The sequence below is a fragment of the Thunnus albacares genome, chromosome 5, assembly GCF_914725855.1.
Source record: "Thunnus albacares chromosome 5, fThuAlb1.1, whole genome shotgun sequence".
Lineage (NCBI taxonomy): Eukaryota > Metazoa > Chordata > Actinopteri > Scombriformes > Scombridae > Thunnus > Thunnus albacares.
The window spans coordinates 34,094,225-34,112,145 of NC_058110.1; the positions used below are offsets into that span (position 1 = coordinate 34,094,225).

At 40.9% G+C, this 17,921-nt stretch overlaps 1 protein-coding gene across 3 annotated transcripts in view; it reads left to right on the forward strand.

Annotated features, from left to right (window-relative positions):
* gripap1 (GRIP1 associated protein 1) overlaps positions 1-17,921 on the forward strand; it is a 57,762-nt gene that overhangs the window by 34,570 nt on the left and 5,271 nt on the right. For all 3 annotated transcript variants that reach the window (XM_044350446.1, XM_044350447.1, XM_044350448.1), the window contains 6 exons: positions 2,280-2,375; positions 3,439-3,495; positions 3,774-3,873; positions 9,244-9,374; positions 11,316-11,432; positions 11,931-12,024. In XM_044350446.1, coding sequence (XP_044206381.1) covers positions 2,280-2,375; positions 3,439-3,495; positions 3,774-3,873; positions 9,244-9,374; positions 11,316-11,432; positions 11,931-12,024 — 595 coding nt within the window. The remainder of the gene's footprint in view (positions 1-2,279; positions 2,376-3,438; positions 3,496-3,773; positions 3,874-9,243; positions 9,375-11,315; positions 11,433-11,930; positions 12,025-17,921) is intronic.

Sequence of the window (17,921 nt, forward strand, 5' to 3'; positions counted from 1 at the left end):
TCTTTCTGCTCGAGGTTTTAAACTGTCACCGTTAGCTGCAACCAGTGCAACCAAAGTGTGTTTTTTCTGCTTCTTTTTTAAATTTAAATCATTGTTTTGAAGGCTGAAGAGGTGAAAGATGTCAAATGATTCACATTAAAACAACGAGAGAAAAGTCTGAAAAATCAACAATTATTTTATAGCATAAATATATTTTTCTTCTTCTCACCTGATTAATCATCTCATGAAGATTTATTTCCTGACAGAGATGATGATGATGATGATGATGATGATGATGATGATGATTATATGGAGACAGAATATTAATTATGCTTTCACTTTGTTTTAGTTCAGCATCATATTTAAACTATAAATGTATTTTAACCCTTTCATTCATGAGTTATAATAACCTCAGTCAGGATATTATTCCTCTTTAGGCATGAAAAAAAAAAATTGAACTATTTGAGTTTGTCCAACTTAGTGGACAGATGATTAATCTTCATTTTCTCCCAACATGAAATTAATACTTGGAAATTTTAACAATCGTATTACTTCTTAATTGTTACTTGATGTTACAACATGTTATTTACCTGCAAGGGTCTGTTACTGTAGAAGGATCGGCAAGATGTTCCTGAGCTGTGGAGCATTTCCGGCCGGCAGGCGGCCATCTTGGTTTTGAGACATTTGTGTTGCACTTATAAAGGCTGACCAGTGGATGGCAGCGTATGTGACGACACACTAGAGTCTACTGTGTTGGCTGATGTGCAACTACACCATTAAAACCCCATGCATGTCTAAGAAAACAGCTTTTGAATAGCTGTCCACTGTAGTGACCACTATGCATGAAAGAGTTAACTGTAAAGTCAAACAGTGTTTTTCCTCCTCTGATCAAATTCAGACTGTTTATGACTCGCTGGACTCGTCTGAACCACTCAGGATTATCTTTGTACCTCAGAAAAATTGTGAGAAAATTGGTGAATTTCACTAGTTCTCTTAAGTCACTTGTATGTTCCACTAACAGGTGACATATTCAGCTTTTAGTGATTTTCTATCATTTATATCCTGTTATGGATGTTAAACAAGATCAAAGCTTCAAAACCTGAGGTGAACATATGTAAAAATGCTGCCTGTAAGTCAAAGGTCAGGGCTTCAACCTGCTCTGGACGTGTTGTTTGTGACGGAGTTTTATATTTGTTTGTTTGTTTTTTACTTTCCTGACAAGATGACGTCATCTCGTCACATGTCCACAAACATGCGTCTGTTCTAAAGTCTGTGTTGTTCACGTTGTTCACTCTCATATTTCAGATTTGAACGGATGGATTTGAGAAGTTGATATTTGGAGTAAAGAAGGAGAAAAAGAAGTGAAATCCTGCTACTATAGTTTGTTTACGTAGCCTCCAGAGCCGGAGGAAGCTTCCTGAAAGCTGACCAATCAGAACAGAGTGGAGCTCATCAGGAGGCGGGGCTTAAAGAGACAGGAGCTAAAACGGCCTGTTTCAGACAGAGGCTGAACTGAGGGGCTGCATAAAGGACCAGTAGAAGATAAATAAGGAGTTTTTAACTGGAAATCATGTAAAGATATTCCAGTAGAGCCCCAGAATATAAATATATTATGTATTTAAGAATGAATCTGTCTGCGAATCTGAATCTGAGCGTCATGTGGGAACCTTGAAACTCATTTTCAGCAAATAAAAAAGTAAAATGTGTTTAGTTTATCCACCATTTCTCATCTGTGAACAACAGTCTGTGTCTTCACTGTACGTCTGTTTGTCTCAGTTGGTTTCAACACATCTACTCACTGCTTCTATGTTTCTGTTTCTCATTGTTTTTCTCTATTGTAATAAACACAGAAGCTAATTCCCGCCTGATTAGCTGTGTGTGTGTGTGTGTGTGTGTGTGTGTGTGTGTGTGTGGAGGTTAGAGAGTGTGTGACATTACAGGGAATTAACAGATTCAGTTGTTTTACTCCAGAATTACATGTTTTTTTGTTTTTTTTCTCAGTCATGTGGGCGACTGCAGCCTGCGAGTGTCTTAATGTAGATTTTAGTCAAATTAATTAACAGCAGAAGATTAGAGGGGAAATTAAATGCAGGTTTGCCAAATTAATCCCTGAGTCAGATGGATTAAGAGCGAGAGGGCATCACTGAAGGTTTTTACATTTCTTAAAAACTTTTTTTTTCCACCAGGTGAACAGAAGTGTTTCTCCGACAGATGTGCGAGCGGGTCGAACGTCTGTCGTTTCTCTACAGAAGATAAAAATCCTCATCTGTGTGTCTTCTCTTTGTGTCTCCGTCCTGCAGGAGAAGCAGTCAGAGATGGAGGGACTGAAGCAGCAGATGGTGGAGGTGGAGAAACAGAGGGACGAACACGACGACACCATCGGAAAACTCAAACAGGTAACAGCTGATACAGTAGAAAGTCTGGTGATGTTCTGTATGTTGCTTCTGGTCAACTAACAAGTATCATGTGTGTGTATGAGATGAACATGAACACACACACACACCGTCCTGCTGCCACAAATACTCACTACAGCACCACATGTGTATCCATCCGCTGCTGAAAATAGTCCCCAACAAATTTCCTCCTGTTTGTTTGATCAGCTGTTGTAGGAAATTCCTGAGACATTTAAAAATTAAACTATATATTTGTGAGGGTTTTTTTAAAGATCATCAGTTGGAATAAATGTGTTTGGAGAGAAAGTTGAGAAAAATGGTTGACTAAAAATGGCGCCATTCAGTCCTATAGGAACTGGCGCATACGCCAAAAAAAAGTTTCTAGCTTAGCTAGAGTGACACACAGAGAGAGGAAGTCGTCTACAACACATCAGACTCTAACACCAGAGATCACTGTTCACTTCCTGTTTCCAACCAACAGTCAATACTCTTAACCTTAATCACGTGTTTATTATTGTAACCATGACGACAAAGGTCCCCTAACTTTAACAAAGTAGTCATTTTAACCCAAACTACAATGATTCTATAAACCTGATCAGACCTTCAAACTGCTCTGTGACGTTATTAGCAAAAGTTAGCTTCACTCTTCTTCTCTGCTTCTGTTGCTGCATGTAGATCAGTTGAATAGTGACTCCGTTGGTTGGAACGTGTATTACAGGAAAATGAACCTTCAACTATAGACAATAAATAAATAAAACACATTTATTTTCCATCAGTGATGCGTAACAGAGTTTGAAGGAACAGACAGATGGTCTTTACATTTGGAGGACTTGTTGATTAAGACTTTTAGTTTAGTTTATCGTGTCTGTCTTTCATGTCTTTAGTTTTTTATTACTATAACTACACATTCACATGATTTGCAGAATGATCAGCTAAAACATGCAGAATCACTGTTATGGTTTTAAAAAGCTGCATCAGCATGACGGTGAAATTATTTTCATAACTGTGGAATTTGTTTAATGTTTTCTACCTTTTTAAGTTCTATCAATGTTTCCTCTGTCTGCAGGAGATAAAGGACACCGTGGACGGTCAGAGGATTTTAGAGAAGAAAGGAAGCGCAGCGGTGAGTTAAATGTTTATCTGACTGATGTCAGCAAATACAGAAGGCTGCTCTGTCTGTCTGTCTGTGACGGACAGGAGGAGTGGAATTTGAATAGAGATGAGAGAGAGAGAGAGAGAATATATTTTGCAGAGTAATTTAAGAGCAGCCGTGCATGGAAAATAATAATTAGAAAGTAAATCCCTGACCGTGTGTGTGTGTGTGTGTGTGTGTGTGTGTGTGTGTGTGTGTGTGTGTGTGTGTGTGTGTGTGTGTGTGTGTGTGTGTGTGTGTGTGTGTAGCTGAAGGATTTGAAGCGGCAGCTGCAGCTGGAGAGGAAGCGAGCGGACAAACTGCAGGAGAGACTCCAGGAGATACTGACCAACAGCAAGACCAGGACAGGTACACACACGTGATGTCACTGTGATGTCACATCATGATGTCATCCCCCGCCCCTGCAGACAGCTCTGACTGTGTCATGGTTTATTTATAGGACTTTAAACATTTTACCAGTTGAACCAGTCAGTTTGACCATATTCAGTTTTGAGAAGTAAAAGATCCGTGTTATAAGTGTGTTTATGAGTTCATGCTAACATGCTAACATGCTAACTTGTTCAAGGAATCTACATTCAGCTGTTTCAACCGTACATGAACCATCCATTCCTGCTGTTTACCTTCCGATCATCATGACTAAAATAAATTGATGGCCACTGTGATAACATTCGTAAGATCGTGGCTCATAGTCTTATAAAACTTCTGTGTCTGCTAAACTTTAAAACTTATGGATCTGTTACTCAAAAGTTTGTGTTTCACCATCTTACCAGTATCTGAAACAACAAGTGGAGCCCTAGAACCTTCCTTCACCTCCCTTTAAACCAGTAAATTGTCACTTTAAAGCAGTAAATGGTTCCTTTAAACTCGTGAACTCGTAAACATTCCTTTAATTTCCTGTAAAATGAGCCTAAAACACCTGTTCAAGCCATACCTGAAGTTAATTGTCAGCTGTTATTGAACCATTAGGAGTACATGCATGGTTTTGGTCTCTTTTGAAAGGTAGCACTCTGGAGTTGTTTCCCCAACAGTCAGAATCACTGTAAGTGTTACTGGTATTGAGTAATAGAAGTTTGAACACACTGGAGTGGAAGGTTTTTATTTCAGGACCTATAGCTGGGATTTACTAGCTGGGACTTCAACTCAATGGGACCACAGCATGGAGCCTCACCTAGTTCAACTTTAATAACAATACCACAGAAAATTAATATTTTACACATGTTTTTCTAAGGATATTTCTAGGCGTCTTGCAAAAAAAAAAAAAAAAAAAAAGGCCATTTACTAAATAACCCCTGGCTCAGAGTAACTGAGGCATAAACGCATTATAGTGCTTTGTTCCCCTGCTGGAACTAAAGTTTGTGCATATTAAAGAGTCAAAACAAACACTATGGTGGAAAAGCAGTTTGTATAAAAAGTAGCACACAGCAAACTATTTAAATTTACATGATTTCCAGGTTGACGCTTTATAGAAACCACTAAAGCTGCATATGGTCATTTTCAGAATTTCATTGGTTATTTGAAGCGTCAGTCACCAGCAGACTCTGTTCCTATTGGCTCAGTCTTTACATGAAAGAAGAGGGACAGGCACCTCCCTTCAACGCGGACTCTCGTTGGCTGTTATAGGCTGTAGACAGGATATGGAAGCTCCTACTGGATGAAGTGAGGTGTCAATTGAAACGTCTGAGCGCAGCCGGCATTTTGATACCAATATGTGGCTAATGCATACATGCTAACGCGAGTTATGACGGAGAATACGTTGAAGATTAGGACATCTGCCGGCTAATTTGAAATGATGCAACAGCCGTTTGTGGATATTTACTGATGTAATAATGTGTTTCCTCGGACAGTGTTTCTCTGTTGAGCTGCAGGTGGAAGTATAGTAACAAAAAGAGGAACTTTGGCACTAAAAAGACTGTAACGTTGAAAGATATCTACTTGATTTGACTCATTTGGACGTTGAAGCTTCATATTAGCTTCAGATAAACTTTAAAATTTTTTACACAGAAGGAGGACTGTGGATTTTGTCCTCCATCACTTCCATTGTAAGGTCATTATGAAGGGATCTTCTAATGGTCAGTATGAACAGGAGGAATGATTACAGCAAGAAAAACAGGTTCATCTGGGCTCCTGACTGTTGTTTTAAGACAGACTTGAAAAATTGTGAACTTGTCCTTTAATACGTCCATGAAGCTTTAGTTCCTCTAACAGACTCACCGATGGAAAAACTGTGTTGAAGCAAATTAGGAAACTCATTATTTTACTTTATAAATACAAAGTTAAGAAATGTTCTCCAGCAGATGATTTCTGTTGAACTGTAGTCGTTGTGTTCTTGTGTGAACTGGCTCGTGTCCCGGCCTATCAGACTCCTCTGGCTTATGATTAATTATATTGAGTTGGTGTGCAGCCACAGAACAGAAAAAAATGGGGGAACAGTGCTTCTTTTTGCAAAAGCAATAAACAAAACACAACAGGAAAACAGCAGCAGAGCTCAAGAAGTGCAAAGAAGTTGATTCAATGTCCCAACTTTTAGATAGTCAGTGTCATCTTACCGACAGCGAGTGATAAACGCAAACTCAAGACTTCAAAACGTCACTTTGAAAACCTGTTTGTGAGATGACAGACGTGTTTTATTGCAAGTTATTGATCTGATGTGACACTGAAACCACCAGGAAGAGTATTTAAATCTTCTAAATGGACGACGTTCCCCTTTAAAAGCTCCAGTAAGAAAAGTGTGTGTGTGTGTGTGTCCTAAGTGGCCGGGATGTGATTGTAAGGTGGCCTGTGGGTCGGATAAACGGCGGCGTGCTAACCCTGCGTCAGGAGGTTTTGGCTCAGTCCGGACCCTTCTGTTCAATATTTAATGCAGCGCTCTGATTCCCAGAGCTGAGGTGGACACACTGGCGTCTGTGGGCAACACACACACACACACACACACACACAAACAAATACACACACACACACCTGCACAGTCACTTTCTATTTGTCTTGATCAAACTTGATCGGTTTTCCTACTTAATCTTTGTCTTCTGTTGCAGAACTTTTCCTCTTTTTTTTACATTCTTGAGACTTCCTCCTTTTCTTAAACACTCACTCTGTCACTCTGCTTTCACACACACACACACACACACACACACACACACACACACACACACACACACACACACACACACACAGAGTGGTGCAGGGCAGTCCTCAGCATCATATATAATCTATGAGCAGTGATGAATGTTTAAAAGGCTTTTCTGCACAAACCTGAGAATCAGACATTTTAAAGTAGGCTACTTATCTTACTGCCCACTGCCAGCACCTGCCTTAAAGGGACGGTCTGCTACCTTAAAGGGACGGTCCAGTGCCTTAAAGGGACGGTCCAGTGCCTTAAAGGGACGGTCCAGTGCCTTAAAGGGACAGTCCAGTGCCTTAAAGGGACAGTCCAGTGCCTTAAAGGGATGTTCTGCCGCCTTAAAGGGACAGTCCAATGCCTTAAAGGGACGGTCTGCTACCTTAAAGGGACGGTCCAATGCCTTAAAGGAACAGTCCAATGCCTTAAAGGGACATTCTGCCGCCTTAAAGGGACGGTCCAATGCCTTAAAGGGACGGTCCAATGCCTTAAAGGGACGGTCCAATGCCTTAAAGGGACATTCTGCCGCCTTAAAGGGACGGTCCAATGCCTTAAAGGGACGGTCCAATGCCTTAAAGGGACATTCTGCCGCCTTAAAGGGACGGTCCAATGCCTTAAAGGGACGGTCCAATGCCTTAAAGGGACGGTCCAATGCCTTAAAGGGACAGTCCAATGCCTTAAAGGGACATTCTGCCACCTTAAAGGGACGGTCCAATGCCTTAAAGGGACGTTCTGCTGCTTTAAAGGGACTCTCTAGTGCATTAAAGGGACGGTCTGCTGTATTAAGGGGCAGTTTGTTTTATTTATTTATTTATTTTTTGTCAGTGCAAGATAAGATATTAACATGAGAACACATACGACACGGGACAAGACGAGCAGGAGAAGCAACAGAACCAGACGACAGTAGTTCAGTTTACAACAGTCTGCTGCCTTAAAGGTATAATGTGTAAGAATTGACCATCTGATCCAAACAAATAGGGGTCAGTTTACACATAGCTGGTGCGTCTGATCAGCTGACATGAACAGCTGATGTCTCCCCCGCCAGCTTCTGACAACATCGCTGCAACTTTACAAATAGGCGTTCTTTGACCCGAAAACATATTAAAACTTAATAAAGTGACGTATTAACAGTCCTATAGTGAAAATGTCAACAGCATTCAGCTGACTCTGCTATTACTGCCGGTGCTGCTGCTTCTTCCTCTCATGTTGGGCAGACTGGACACTACAGTGACTCACTGTCGCCCCCTCAGGTATAAAGTGGTATTACGAGACAGTACGGGCCGAAGCTAGCTGGTTAGCATGCTAACTTCAGTGGATATCTCTGCAACATAATACATTCAGGTCTTTGACATAATGTCAAAACTGTTATTTCTTCATTCTGTTGATAATTTTAGTTTATTTGGGTGTTTTAAGCTTAAATTCTGGTTGATTCTCACACATTAAACCTTTAAAAGGACAGTTTGTTGTCCACTGCTTTAAAGAGTAACTGCACACTCAAATTCTGTCAGCTCCCTCCATCCCAGCATGTTTAAAAGATGCAACAGACGACTGCACAGGTCGACTGCAGGGGGCGTGGCCTCGTCGTTACACAGTGTGTGACGCGGGAGGTCAGAGGAGCTTTGACCGTCACTAGAAACACATTCATGGCCCTTTGTAAAAGTTTCTGTGTCGTAGCTGAGCTAGCGGCTCTGCTGTGAGAGGCTCTGCTGTGTGTGTGTGTGTGTGTGTGTGTGTGTCAGTACGTAGCCGCAGCCCTGCTGTTTATCATGTTAACAGTAGCGTCATCAGCTCTGAATATCTTGTCAAACAGCACAGTTAGTTATCAGCAGGCTCTCGTGTTGTGTTTACTGCCACAGAAAAGGAATCAATCATTTGGTTATTTGCAGGACTGTGTGAGTAGCAGGACGTCGCCTCTCTGTCTTCTCTTATCAGACTTATTAACGTCAGCAGCAGCTCAGTGTGTGAGACACAAACTGATTAGAGAATTCAACTGAATTTTAAAATCCAAGCAGACAAAAATGAGCTAATTTTAAGCAGAAAATGTATTTATTAACATCATGTGTCAACATCAACCTGTGTGATTATGTGTGCAGTGTAAAGAAATGACTGGGTGTGTATTCACTCTTTAAAGGGACGGTCTGCTGCCTTAAAGGGGCGATCTGCTGCCTTAAAGGGGCGATCTGCTGCCTTAAAGGGGCGGCTCTGAAGTTCATCCTGAGAGGTTCATTAATGTTTTCACCTGATTTCATAACAGTTGTTGTCTCGATCCGTCCAGCATCTTTCTGCTGCTCACAAGACACTAAACTATCATGATGTTCACGTCCACAAATTCATGGATACAACAGATCCAGTGTTCTCGGTTTTATCTGTCATAAATCTCACCAAACAACCAAAACAGATCTTTAATATTCCTGAAAATAAAATTGAAATCAGAAAGAGAAAATACTGCAGCGACGTCTCGGCGGAAGATCAAAGTCTCTACAACGTCACCATCTCACTTCTCTGCTTTACATGACGAGACATGACGGACGGCGCTGTGTTTGTGTGTTGATGGTTTTTGTGTGTTTGTGTGTTGACGTGTTGATGGTTTTTGTGTCTGGCAGGTCTGGAGGAACTGGTTCTGTCAGAGATCAACAGTCCCAGTCGGACTCAGCAGACCGGAGACTCGTCCTCCGTCTCGTCCTTCTCCTACAGAGACATGATGAAGGAGACTCAGCCGACCAATCAGAACAAGGTGGGTGGAGCCTAAAGCAAACACAGATCAGAGTCAGATCATCATCATCATCATCATCATCATCATCATCATCATCATCTCTCAGCGTCACAGTGAAGTCAACTCAAATAAATTAAAAACCAATTAATCAGGATTCATTTATTCTGGAGGTTCGTTCTGGACTTCAAAGTCAACTTACTGTCTTTATCTGGAGCTTTCAGCTGCTTTCAGTAACATTTCTCACTTCTTCATCACTTGAAGGATTAATTGTTAATATTTTTTAGAGTTGGACTCAAATCGTTGCGTCTCTACTAAAGTGAGTTTTAGTCGACTTCATCTCTTCACATTTTTATTTTTAGTCAGTTTAAGTCAACAAAACTCATTTTAGTTTTGTAATTATCGTCTGGTTTTAATTGATAAAACATTCAAATCCTTCTGACTGATTTCAGTGTAAAAGAACTTCACAGATTATTGACCACAAAGATAAAAATGCAGCGACGTCGTCTCGTCTGACGTGATACATCTTCACATCCTGAGATAATAATAATATAATCCAGTAACGTTTTCACTGACAGACTCAAACACTGTGATAAACATCTGAAATGATTCTTCTCACATAACAAATCACACAACTCTTCTACAAACATGTAAATATTTAATTCAAGTTTTTGTTTTTTTTAGTCAATTAAATTTAGTCAACTGTTATTAAATCAGTAATATGACTCAGAGATGGATCCATAGTTCTGGTGAAGCTTTATTTTATTTGTCCAGATTCATTATATTCAGGTTCAGATATAGTTGTTAATTTGCACATCAGGTAATTTGGTAGAATAAATATTAACACTAAACACACTGAGTCATTTTATATCAGTTAAAGAAACGTTAAGAATCTGATTTTTTTTAAGATTTCTTGTAAATTAACAACTAGATATAAACCCAAATATAATGAACTGGTATTTACCTACTAAACCAACTTAACACGTTTGTTTTTTCTCATAATTTATATTAAATTCCATAATTTTCTCTGTAAAATGTTTAAAAACTTAAGTGTTAAATATCTGGAAATTAATATAAAATGAACAGACGAGTATGTTTTTTGGTATTTTACAGTTTTCAGCAGCTTCAGACGTCTCTTCTGTTTCCTCAAACATTAAAATATAAAATCATATATTTGTTCTGGTTTTCTCTCCGTCGCTCTGAGCGGCAGCCTGACCTCCGTCTGTCCGTCTCTGTCTCTCCGTTGTTATGACAGCTGTTACCACGGCGATATGCTGACATGGTGATGACACGCTGAACTGTAACTTCCCATCATCCTCCTCTCCTTCTTCTCTCTCTCTCTCTCTCTCTCTCTCTCTCTCTCTCTCTCTCTCTCTCTCTCTCTCTCTTCACTCCTGTTATTGTTTTATTACATTTTAACATTGATTCTCTCACAAGTCTTCATCAACGTCTGCTGCTATTTTTAACTCCGTCACAGTGACGTGTGTGTGCGTGTGTGTGTGTGTATGTGTGTGTGTGTGTGTGTGCGTGTGTGTGTGTGTGTGTGCGTGCGTGCGTGCGTGCGTGCGTGCGTGTGTGTGTGCGTGTGTGTGTCTATTGATAGAAACGCTGTAAATAGAGCCGACAGCTTCAGTTTACGTTCCTGAATGTTTCTGTCAAAACATGAAACTACAGAGTCCATCGTCAGGTCGGTTTACTGCGGCGGTTCGGTCGTCATTAGCAACAGTGTCACATGACAGAGGAAGGTGTGATGTGTGTTACATCCTGCTGATGAGACGTTCACCATCAAACCGACACTTTTAAAGGATCATTCTGCTGATTTATGTTGTGTTTAAAGCCTGATGTCTCTTCTTCCTCTTGTTGTCCAGAAACTATCAGCGGCGGCGGCGGCGGTTGACATGTCCACCGTGTGTTTGTCTCATTAAATAACGTGTCTCTCTGTGTGTCTCTGTGTGTCTCCGTCAGTCGGGAGGAGGCAGCCCTCAGTCTCAGCGTCCCGCCGAGCTCTCAGACGACGAGGTCGGGGAGTTGTTCCAGCGGCTCGCAGAGGTCCAGCAGGAGAAATGGATGCTGGAGGAGAAGGTGAGGAGCCCTCCGTTACCATGACAACCAGGGTTTTTTTTAAAGGTCACATGTCCTGTCTGTGTCCCGCCTGTCAAACAATGTCCCCAAAAAACCCCTTCAGTCGCGTCTCGGTGGTTCTGCTGTCTGGAAGTTTTCACGCTCGGCCGAACGTCAACAGTCAACAGTCAACAGTCAACAGTCAACAGTCGGGTCAACGATGGAAAGTTCAGCTTGTTTCAGAAGAAGTTTTATGTTTTGAGATGAATTATTAACGATCTCTGCAGCGTTCAGTGTTTGTGTTTGCAGGGTCACAGCTGCACGTGTTCACTGATGCTGCAGATATTCATGATTCAGCTGATCGACGATCGTTTGATCATTGATTAGTTGTTTCAGTGGATTCACAAATAAAAATAACAAACATCTGTTTCTCTTATGAGACGTTCAGTGTTTCACATTTACACGCCGGCTGCTGATTGGCTGAACAGCTGAATTAATCTTGTTTGTTTTACCCGTCAGGTGAAACATCTGGAGGTGAGCTGCTCGTCCATGGCTGAAGACATCTGCAGGAAGAGCGCCATCATAGAGACATACGTGATGGACAGCCGCATAGGTGACACACACACACACACATGCACACACACACACGCACACACACGCACACATGCACGTATGCACACACACGCACACACACACACATACGCACGCACGCACACACACACACACACACACACGCACGCACGCACACAGTAATATTGTCAGTGAAACTCGTTGTGTTCTCCAGAGCTGCTGCGATTAGTTGATTAGTTGATCGGCAGAAAATTAATCTGCAACTATTCTGATGAACGATGAGTCGTTTGTCAGTATATTTGATATAAATATTTGATGGTTTCAGCTTCTTAAATGTGAGAATTTTCTCTGTTTGCTTCTTTTAACAACGTAGTAAACTGAATATAAACTGAATATAAACTGAATGTAAACTGCTGCTCGGACTAAAGATGTCTGATGACATCATCACCGCGGGCTTTTGGAAATGATGATGTCATTAGGATTAATCAATGATCAAAATAATTGTTAGTTGCAGCGTGAGGACTCGTGGTTACAAACACATCGACCTGCTCGTATTAAAGCTGCTCTACAGCCGCCAGACGTCTGTTACAGTCGGACACCAACAGCTGCAGCTTTTCAATCATTCAGTGACGTGTTGACATGTTGTTGTTTACTGACGCTGTGGTAGAAATCTCTTCATCTCATCTCCACACCGGAGACGTGTTTCTGTCTCTGTCACAGGAAGATGATGTCATCATTCTTAATCCCACCCACAAAGCTCTGATTGGTCGGTCAGCAGACCAGTTTGAATCTGAACCAATCAGAGGTTTCATATTAACGAGTTTCTGACAGTTTATTCATTTAACATGAAGACGTTTGCTGTTTATTTGTTATTAGTAGTTTTCAGGGATTTTCTTTATTGTTTCTATACTTTTTTAAAATACTATATTATTGATCTCTACTTTTGAAGTACATGTTGGTTGTTTGAGTAGAAGTCGGGATAATTCAACCTCTGATGCTTCAGTTTTAACAGTTTTATTAACGTGTGTCTAACGAGTCTAAACTGACAGCAGGATGAGTAAAAACGGAGACGTTTGACCTGATTACAGATGTTTTATAAACTTGTTATTTGTATAAACAGTCTAGTCTGATGAGATGATTATTAGACGACGGTTTATAATAAAGATATAAAGATCATCAGTCAGCAGCGTTCACGTGGACTCAACAGAGACACGACAACGTGTTGTTGGATCAATGAATACGATCGGTCTTTATTGATGATTTCACTGAAACACTCTTCAGGTGTTTGTGATTATTATTTTCTCTCTTGTTAATAATCTGAACTCTCGTCTCCTTCATGAGTCTCTGATGTTCCAGAGCTGCTAAATATAGAAAAATAACTGCTTTACTGTTTCAGCAGGGTGGCGCTGCGCGTGTGTGTGTGTGAGAGCGCGTGTGTGTGTGTGTGTGTGTGTGTGAGAGCGTGTGTGTGTGTGTGTGTGTGTGTTTAAAGTATTTTTAATAACTGTGGAGCAGCTCTTTAAACTATCAGCTGATTTATGTCTCGGTTGAATCGTCTCTTCATCTCTAAATCCGTCTTCACTTCCTCTTTAACGATCACGTGGAAACATTTTTAGAATAAAATCACTGCGTCAGCAGAAAATAACAATGTTTAGTAATCAGAGGAGCACGTTCTGCATGTGAGTCCACATTAACACTTTCATGCTCAGTCAGTGTTTTTATTCCCCTTCAGCCATGAAAAACAATATTTGAACTTGTTTATTCATTAATTTATTAATTAATTCATTATTTTAACATGTGATGACACACTAGAGTTCACTGTGTTGGCTGATGTGCAACTAGACCATCAGTGCATATGTAAGGAAGAGGCTCATGAATATCTGTCTGCTGTAGTGATCACTGGGCATGAAAGGGTTAAATCAGCTGAGTTCATAAACACTTCTTCTTCTTCTTCTTCTTCTTCTTCTCTGCGTTTTGTTCGTCCGTTCAGACTAAAACAGCGTTTTTCTCCCTTAAAAACTGAACTTTTCCAAATCGTCCTGCAGAGAGCGTCAATGTGAAAACGCTGGTTTGTAGAAACGCTGTCATATCGCTGACAGAACACAACAACAACAACGGCGGAGGGTTTCATGTGTGTATCGTCTGCTTTAACAGCTTAGTCATCCACCACCTTCCTCTGATCAAACTGTCGTCTAAATGTCAGGAAGCCGCCGTCAAAATTGTAACAGTACATCGTTTCTTCTTCGCTGGTTTTCCTTGCTGACTTGCTCATCTGTCCTCTGCACATGCTCAGTAGGAGCAATGTGGACGCAGGTTGTTTTAAAACAGCGTTTTAGAGTTTAGTGTCTGAATGTCGACGTCGTCTGATAGAAACTAAAGCTGAGACGAGTTCATCAGTAAAACATCCTTCAACTACAAGACTTTAAAATGTTTAAAACATAAACAGCATCAAGACAAAATGTAAAAGAAACACAACAATCACACAAACAACAACAGTATCGTCTGTGTCAGTTCAGAGAGTGATGATGATAATAAGGTGCAGCGCTGGACGGCGGCGGCGGCGGCGTTGAAGCTTCCTGCAGATTTGATTGGACTGTCAGCTGTGACGTAGTAACGAGTTCAGACTCCACATCGCTACTTCTCACCTGCTAATCTCACAATTTAAAAAAACTTAACAGACAGAAATGAGTAACTAACACGTCTGGAGGCGTCAACATCACTTTGATCCACAGACGTTTCATTAAAACTCAAATCATGACGTCTGTATGTCGTCGACTCCTGAAATACAGAAAGTCAGTTTTCACATGAATGGATTATAAATAATAAATAAAGGCTATAAATCTACAGCAGAGCTTCTGAAACATGTGCATCTTAAAATAAAACACTGAACTTTAGAACAATGAAATAAAAAGTGTAGCTGAGCAGCTTTAACACCTTCTTCTTCTTCTTCTTCTTCTTCCTCTTCTTCTTCTTTCATCCCGCTGCCTCACTTCCTCTCATCACTCAGAGATCTGAACTCCATCTTCTCCCGCCAGGATCTTAGATCTGAAACATGTTGGGATGCTGGCGGATCGATCATGTTGGTTTCTTAGATCCTTTATTTTCTGATCCTTCGCTTCAGATTAGAGACGCCGTGTGTGTTTTAGTCGCCGCCGTCTCACAATGTACAAGACAAACCGGCTCTGAACTTCCTGTGAGAAGAATCAACATGAGTCTGATTGTTCTACTTTATTAGTCGACGTTTCTCCAGCTGTCGACTCTCGTCTCTGTTTACAGGAATCCACTGATTGGATTGGCTGAGAAGCATCACATGCTACTGGTCTGTGAGATTCCTGTACTGGTGAACCAGTACCGTAAAGGCTAGAAAAGCTGCGCCAGTTAAAATAGAAACTCTCCTTCAGATCTAAATAATTCTCTATAATTGATCAGTTATTGATCCTAACAGGATGACGTCTGATCAATCCAAATGATCATTGTTATTGTTTACAGTGCTCCGTGTTAGTGTGTGTTAGTGTGTGTTAGTGTATTACTGTGTGTTAGTGTGTGTGTTAGTGTATTAGTGTGTGTGTTAGTGTGTATTAGTGTGTGTGATGTGTGTTAGTGTGTGTGTTAGTGTGTGTGATGTGTGTTAGTGTGTGTTAGTGTGTATTAGTGTGTGTTAGTGTGTGTGTTAGTGTGTGTGATGTGTGTTAGTGTGTATTAGTGTGTGTTAGTGTGTGTTAGTGTGTGTTAGTGTGTGTGTTAGTGTGTGTGATGTGTGTTAGTGTGTATTAGTGTGTGTGTTAGTGTGTATTAGTGTGTTAGTGTGTGTTGTGTGTTAGTGTGTGTTAGTGTGTGTGTTAGTGTGTATTAGTGTGTGTGTTAGTGTGTATTAGTGTGTTAGTGTGTGTTGTGTGTTAGTGTGTGTTAGTGTGTGTGTTAGTGTGTGTGATGTGTGTTAGTGTGTATTAGTGTGTGTGTTAGTGTGTGTTAGTGTGTGTGTGTTAGTGTGTGTTAGTGTGTGTGTATTAGTGTGTGTTAGTGTGTGTTAGTGTGTGTTAGTGTGTGTGTATTAGTGTGTGTTAGTGTGTGTTAGTGTGTGTGTATTAGTGTGTGTTAGTGTGTATTAGTGTGTGTTAGTGTGTGTTAGTGTGTGTTAGTGTGTGTTAGTGTGTGTGTATTAGTGTGTGTTAGTGTGTATTAGTGTGTGTTAGTGTGTATTAGTGTGTGTTAGTGTGTGTTAGTGTGTGTTAGTGTGTGTGTATTAGTGTGTGTTAGTGTGTATTAGTGTGTGTTAGTGTGTGTTAGTGTGTGTTAGTGTGTGTGTATTAGTGTGTGTTAGTGTGTATTAGTGTGTGTTAGTGTGTGTTAGTGTGTATTAGTGTGTGTTAGTGTGTGTGTATTAGTGTGTGTTAGTGTGTATTAGTGTGTGTTAGTGTGTGTTAGTGTGTGTTTTGTGTCGTACTGATAGTTTCTTCTCTTCGTTCTGTTTTTTCTTTCCTGCTGTTTTTAATTTCATGTGTGACTGGTTGAACCCTCCTCTCTCTCTCTCTCTCTCTCTCTCTCTCTCTCTCTCTCTCTCTCTCTCTCTCTCTCTCTCTCTCCATCCCAGTCCCATTAACACAGTCATAATGGTAAATCTAATGGCCAGTAAAACTGAGAGCTCAGCTGACTGGACTGAGTGTGTGTGTGTGTGTGTGTGTGTGTGTGTGTGTGTTACATTTAGTTGAAACTTATCATGAAAACCTGACTGAGCGCGTCAGAGTTTTTATAACCTGCTGCTGTGTTGCTAGGCAACGCTGTTTGATCTGTGGAGCAGTTGGAGGGTCGGTGCCTTGCTCCAGGGCACATCAGCAGCTCCTCTTCACACTCAGAGTCACTCGTCTGTTGTGAGATTTAAACAAGTGAAAGTGTGAAATAAACCTGAAATAATCAGATGTTTATATTTCCAGACAATCAGATTAAAACTGATCAGATCTGAAGCTGATCCAGATCATTGATCATTGATCGTTGATCGTTGATGGTCAGACAGATGTTTCTGTGTCTCTTGTGTATCAGAGTAACATTCGAGTCTCACAGTCAATCATCTGTTTCTCTGAAACATAAAGAAAGTCAACCTCGCTCTCTCACTCTCTCTCTCTTTGGGCTTTTCTCATTGGTTCTTCACTTGTCCAATCAGAACATGGTGTCGGGGCCGTTTGATGCAACAGGTGAACCTCAGAACGAAGACGTCAGACGCTCTCGGTGTGTTTTTGTTTCTGAAACCTGGAACCGAACAGGAAGTTGTTGGTTCAGTTCACAGATTTCAGCTCCGCTCAGCAGCCAGATGTTGTGCAGCTGTAAACCGACATGCAGGTAAACAGTTACAGGTGTTGAGCTGTTAAATATTTACAGCTCGCTCTGCACAGTCAGCAGCCACCGACCTCCGCGTCTCTGCATGTCACATCCAGCTGCTGAGTGTTTCTGAGGGTTAAAGCTTGGTTTTATGTCACAGTTAAGGTTCATTCATTTAAACTTGATTCATACAGGAAGGTCCAATGAAAGCAGAGCGTCCTGTTTCCATGACGACGTGCCGCAGGATGTTTATACTTTAGGTTCAGGTTAAAGGTCGGTGGAGGCGTCACGTCAGAGAGGGACAAGAACAGAAAGATGTCTGTGATTCGTTCAATTTAATGAACAGCTGCTGCTGTTGTTGTGTCAGAGTATGTGAGTGTGTGTGTGTGTGTGTGTGTTGTAACATGTTTGGTAATAAAACTGTTTCATTTATAACTCAGCTCCCCCCTCCTTGTTTCTTCTTCTGCTCTCCTTCCGTTTCCTGTTTCCTCATTTCTACTTTCCTTTCCTCTTTCCTCCACTTTCGTTTCTTCTTTTGTTCCCTCATTTCCTCTCTTCTTTCCTGTTTCCTCATCTCCTCTCTCATTTCCTCCTTATTTCTTCTCCTCTTCTCTTCTGTTCCCTCCT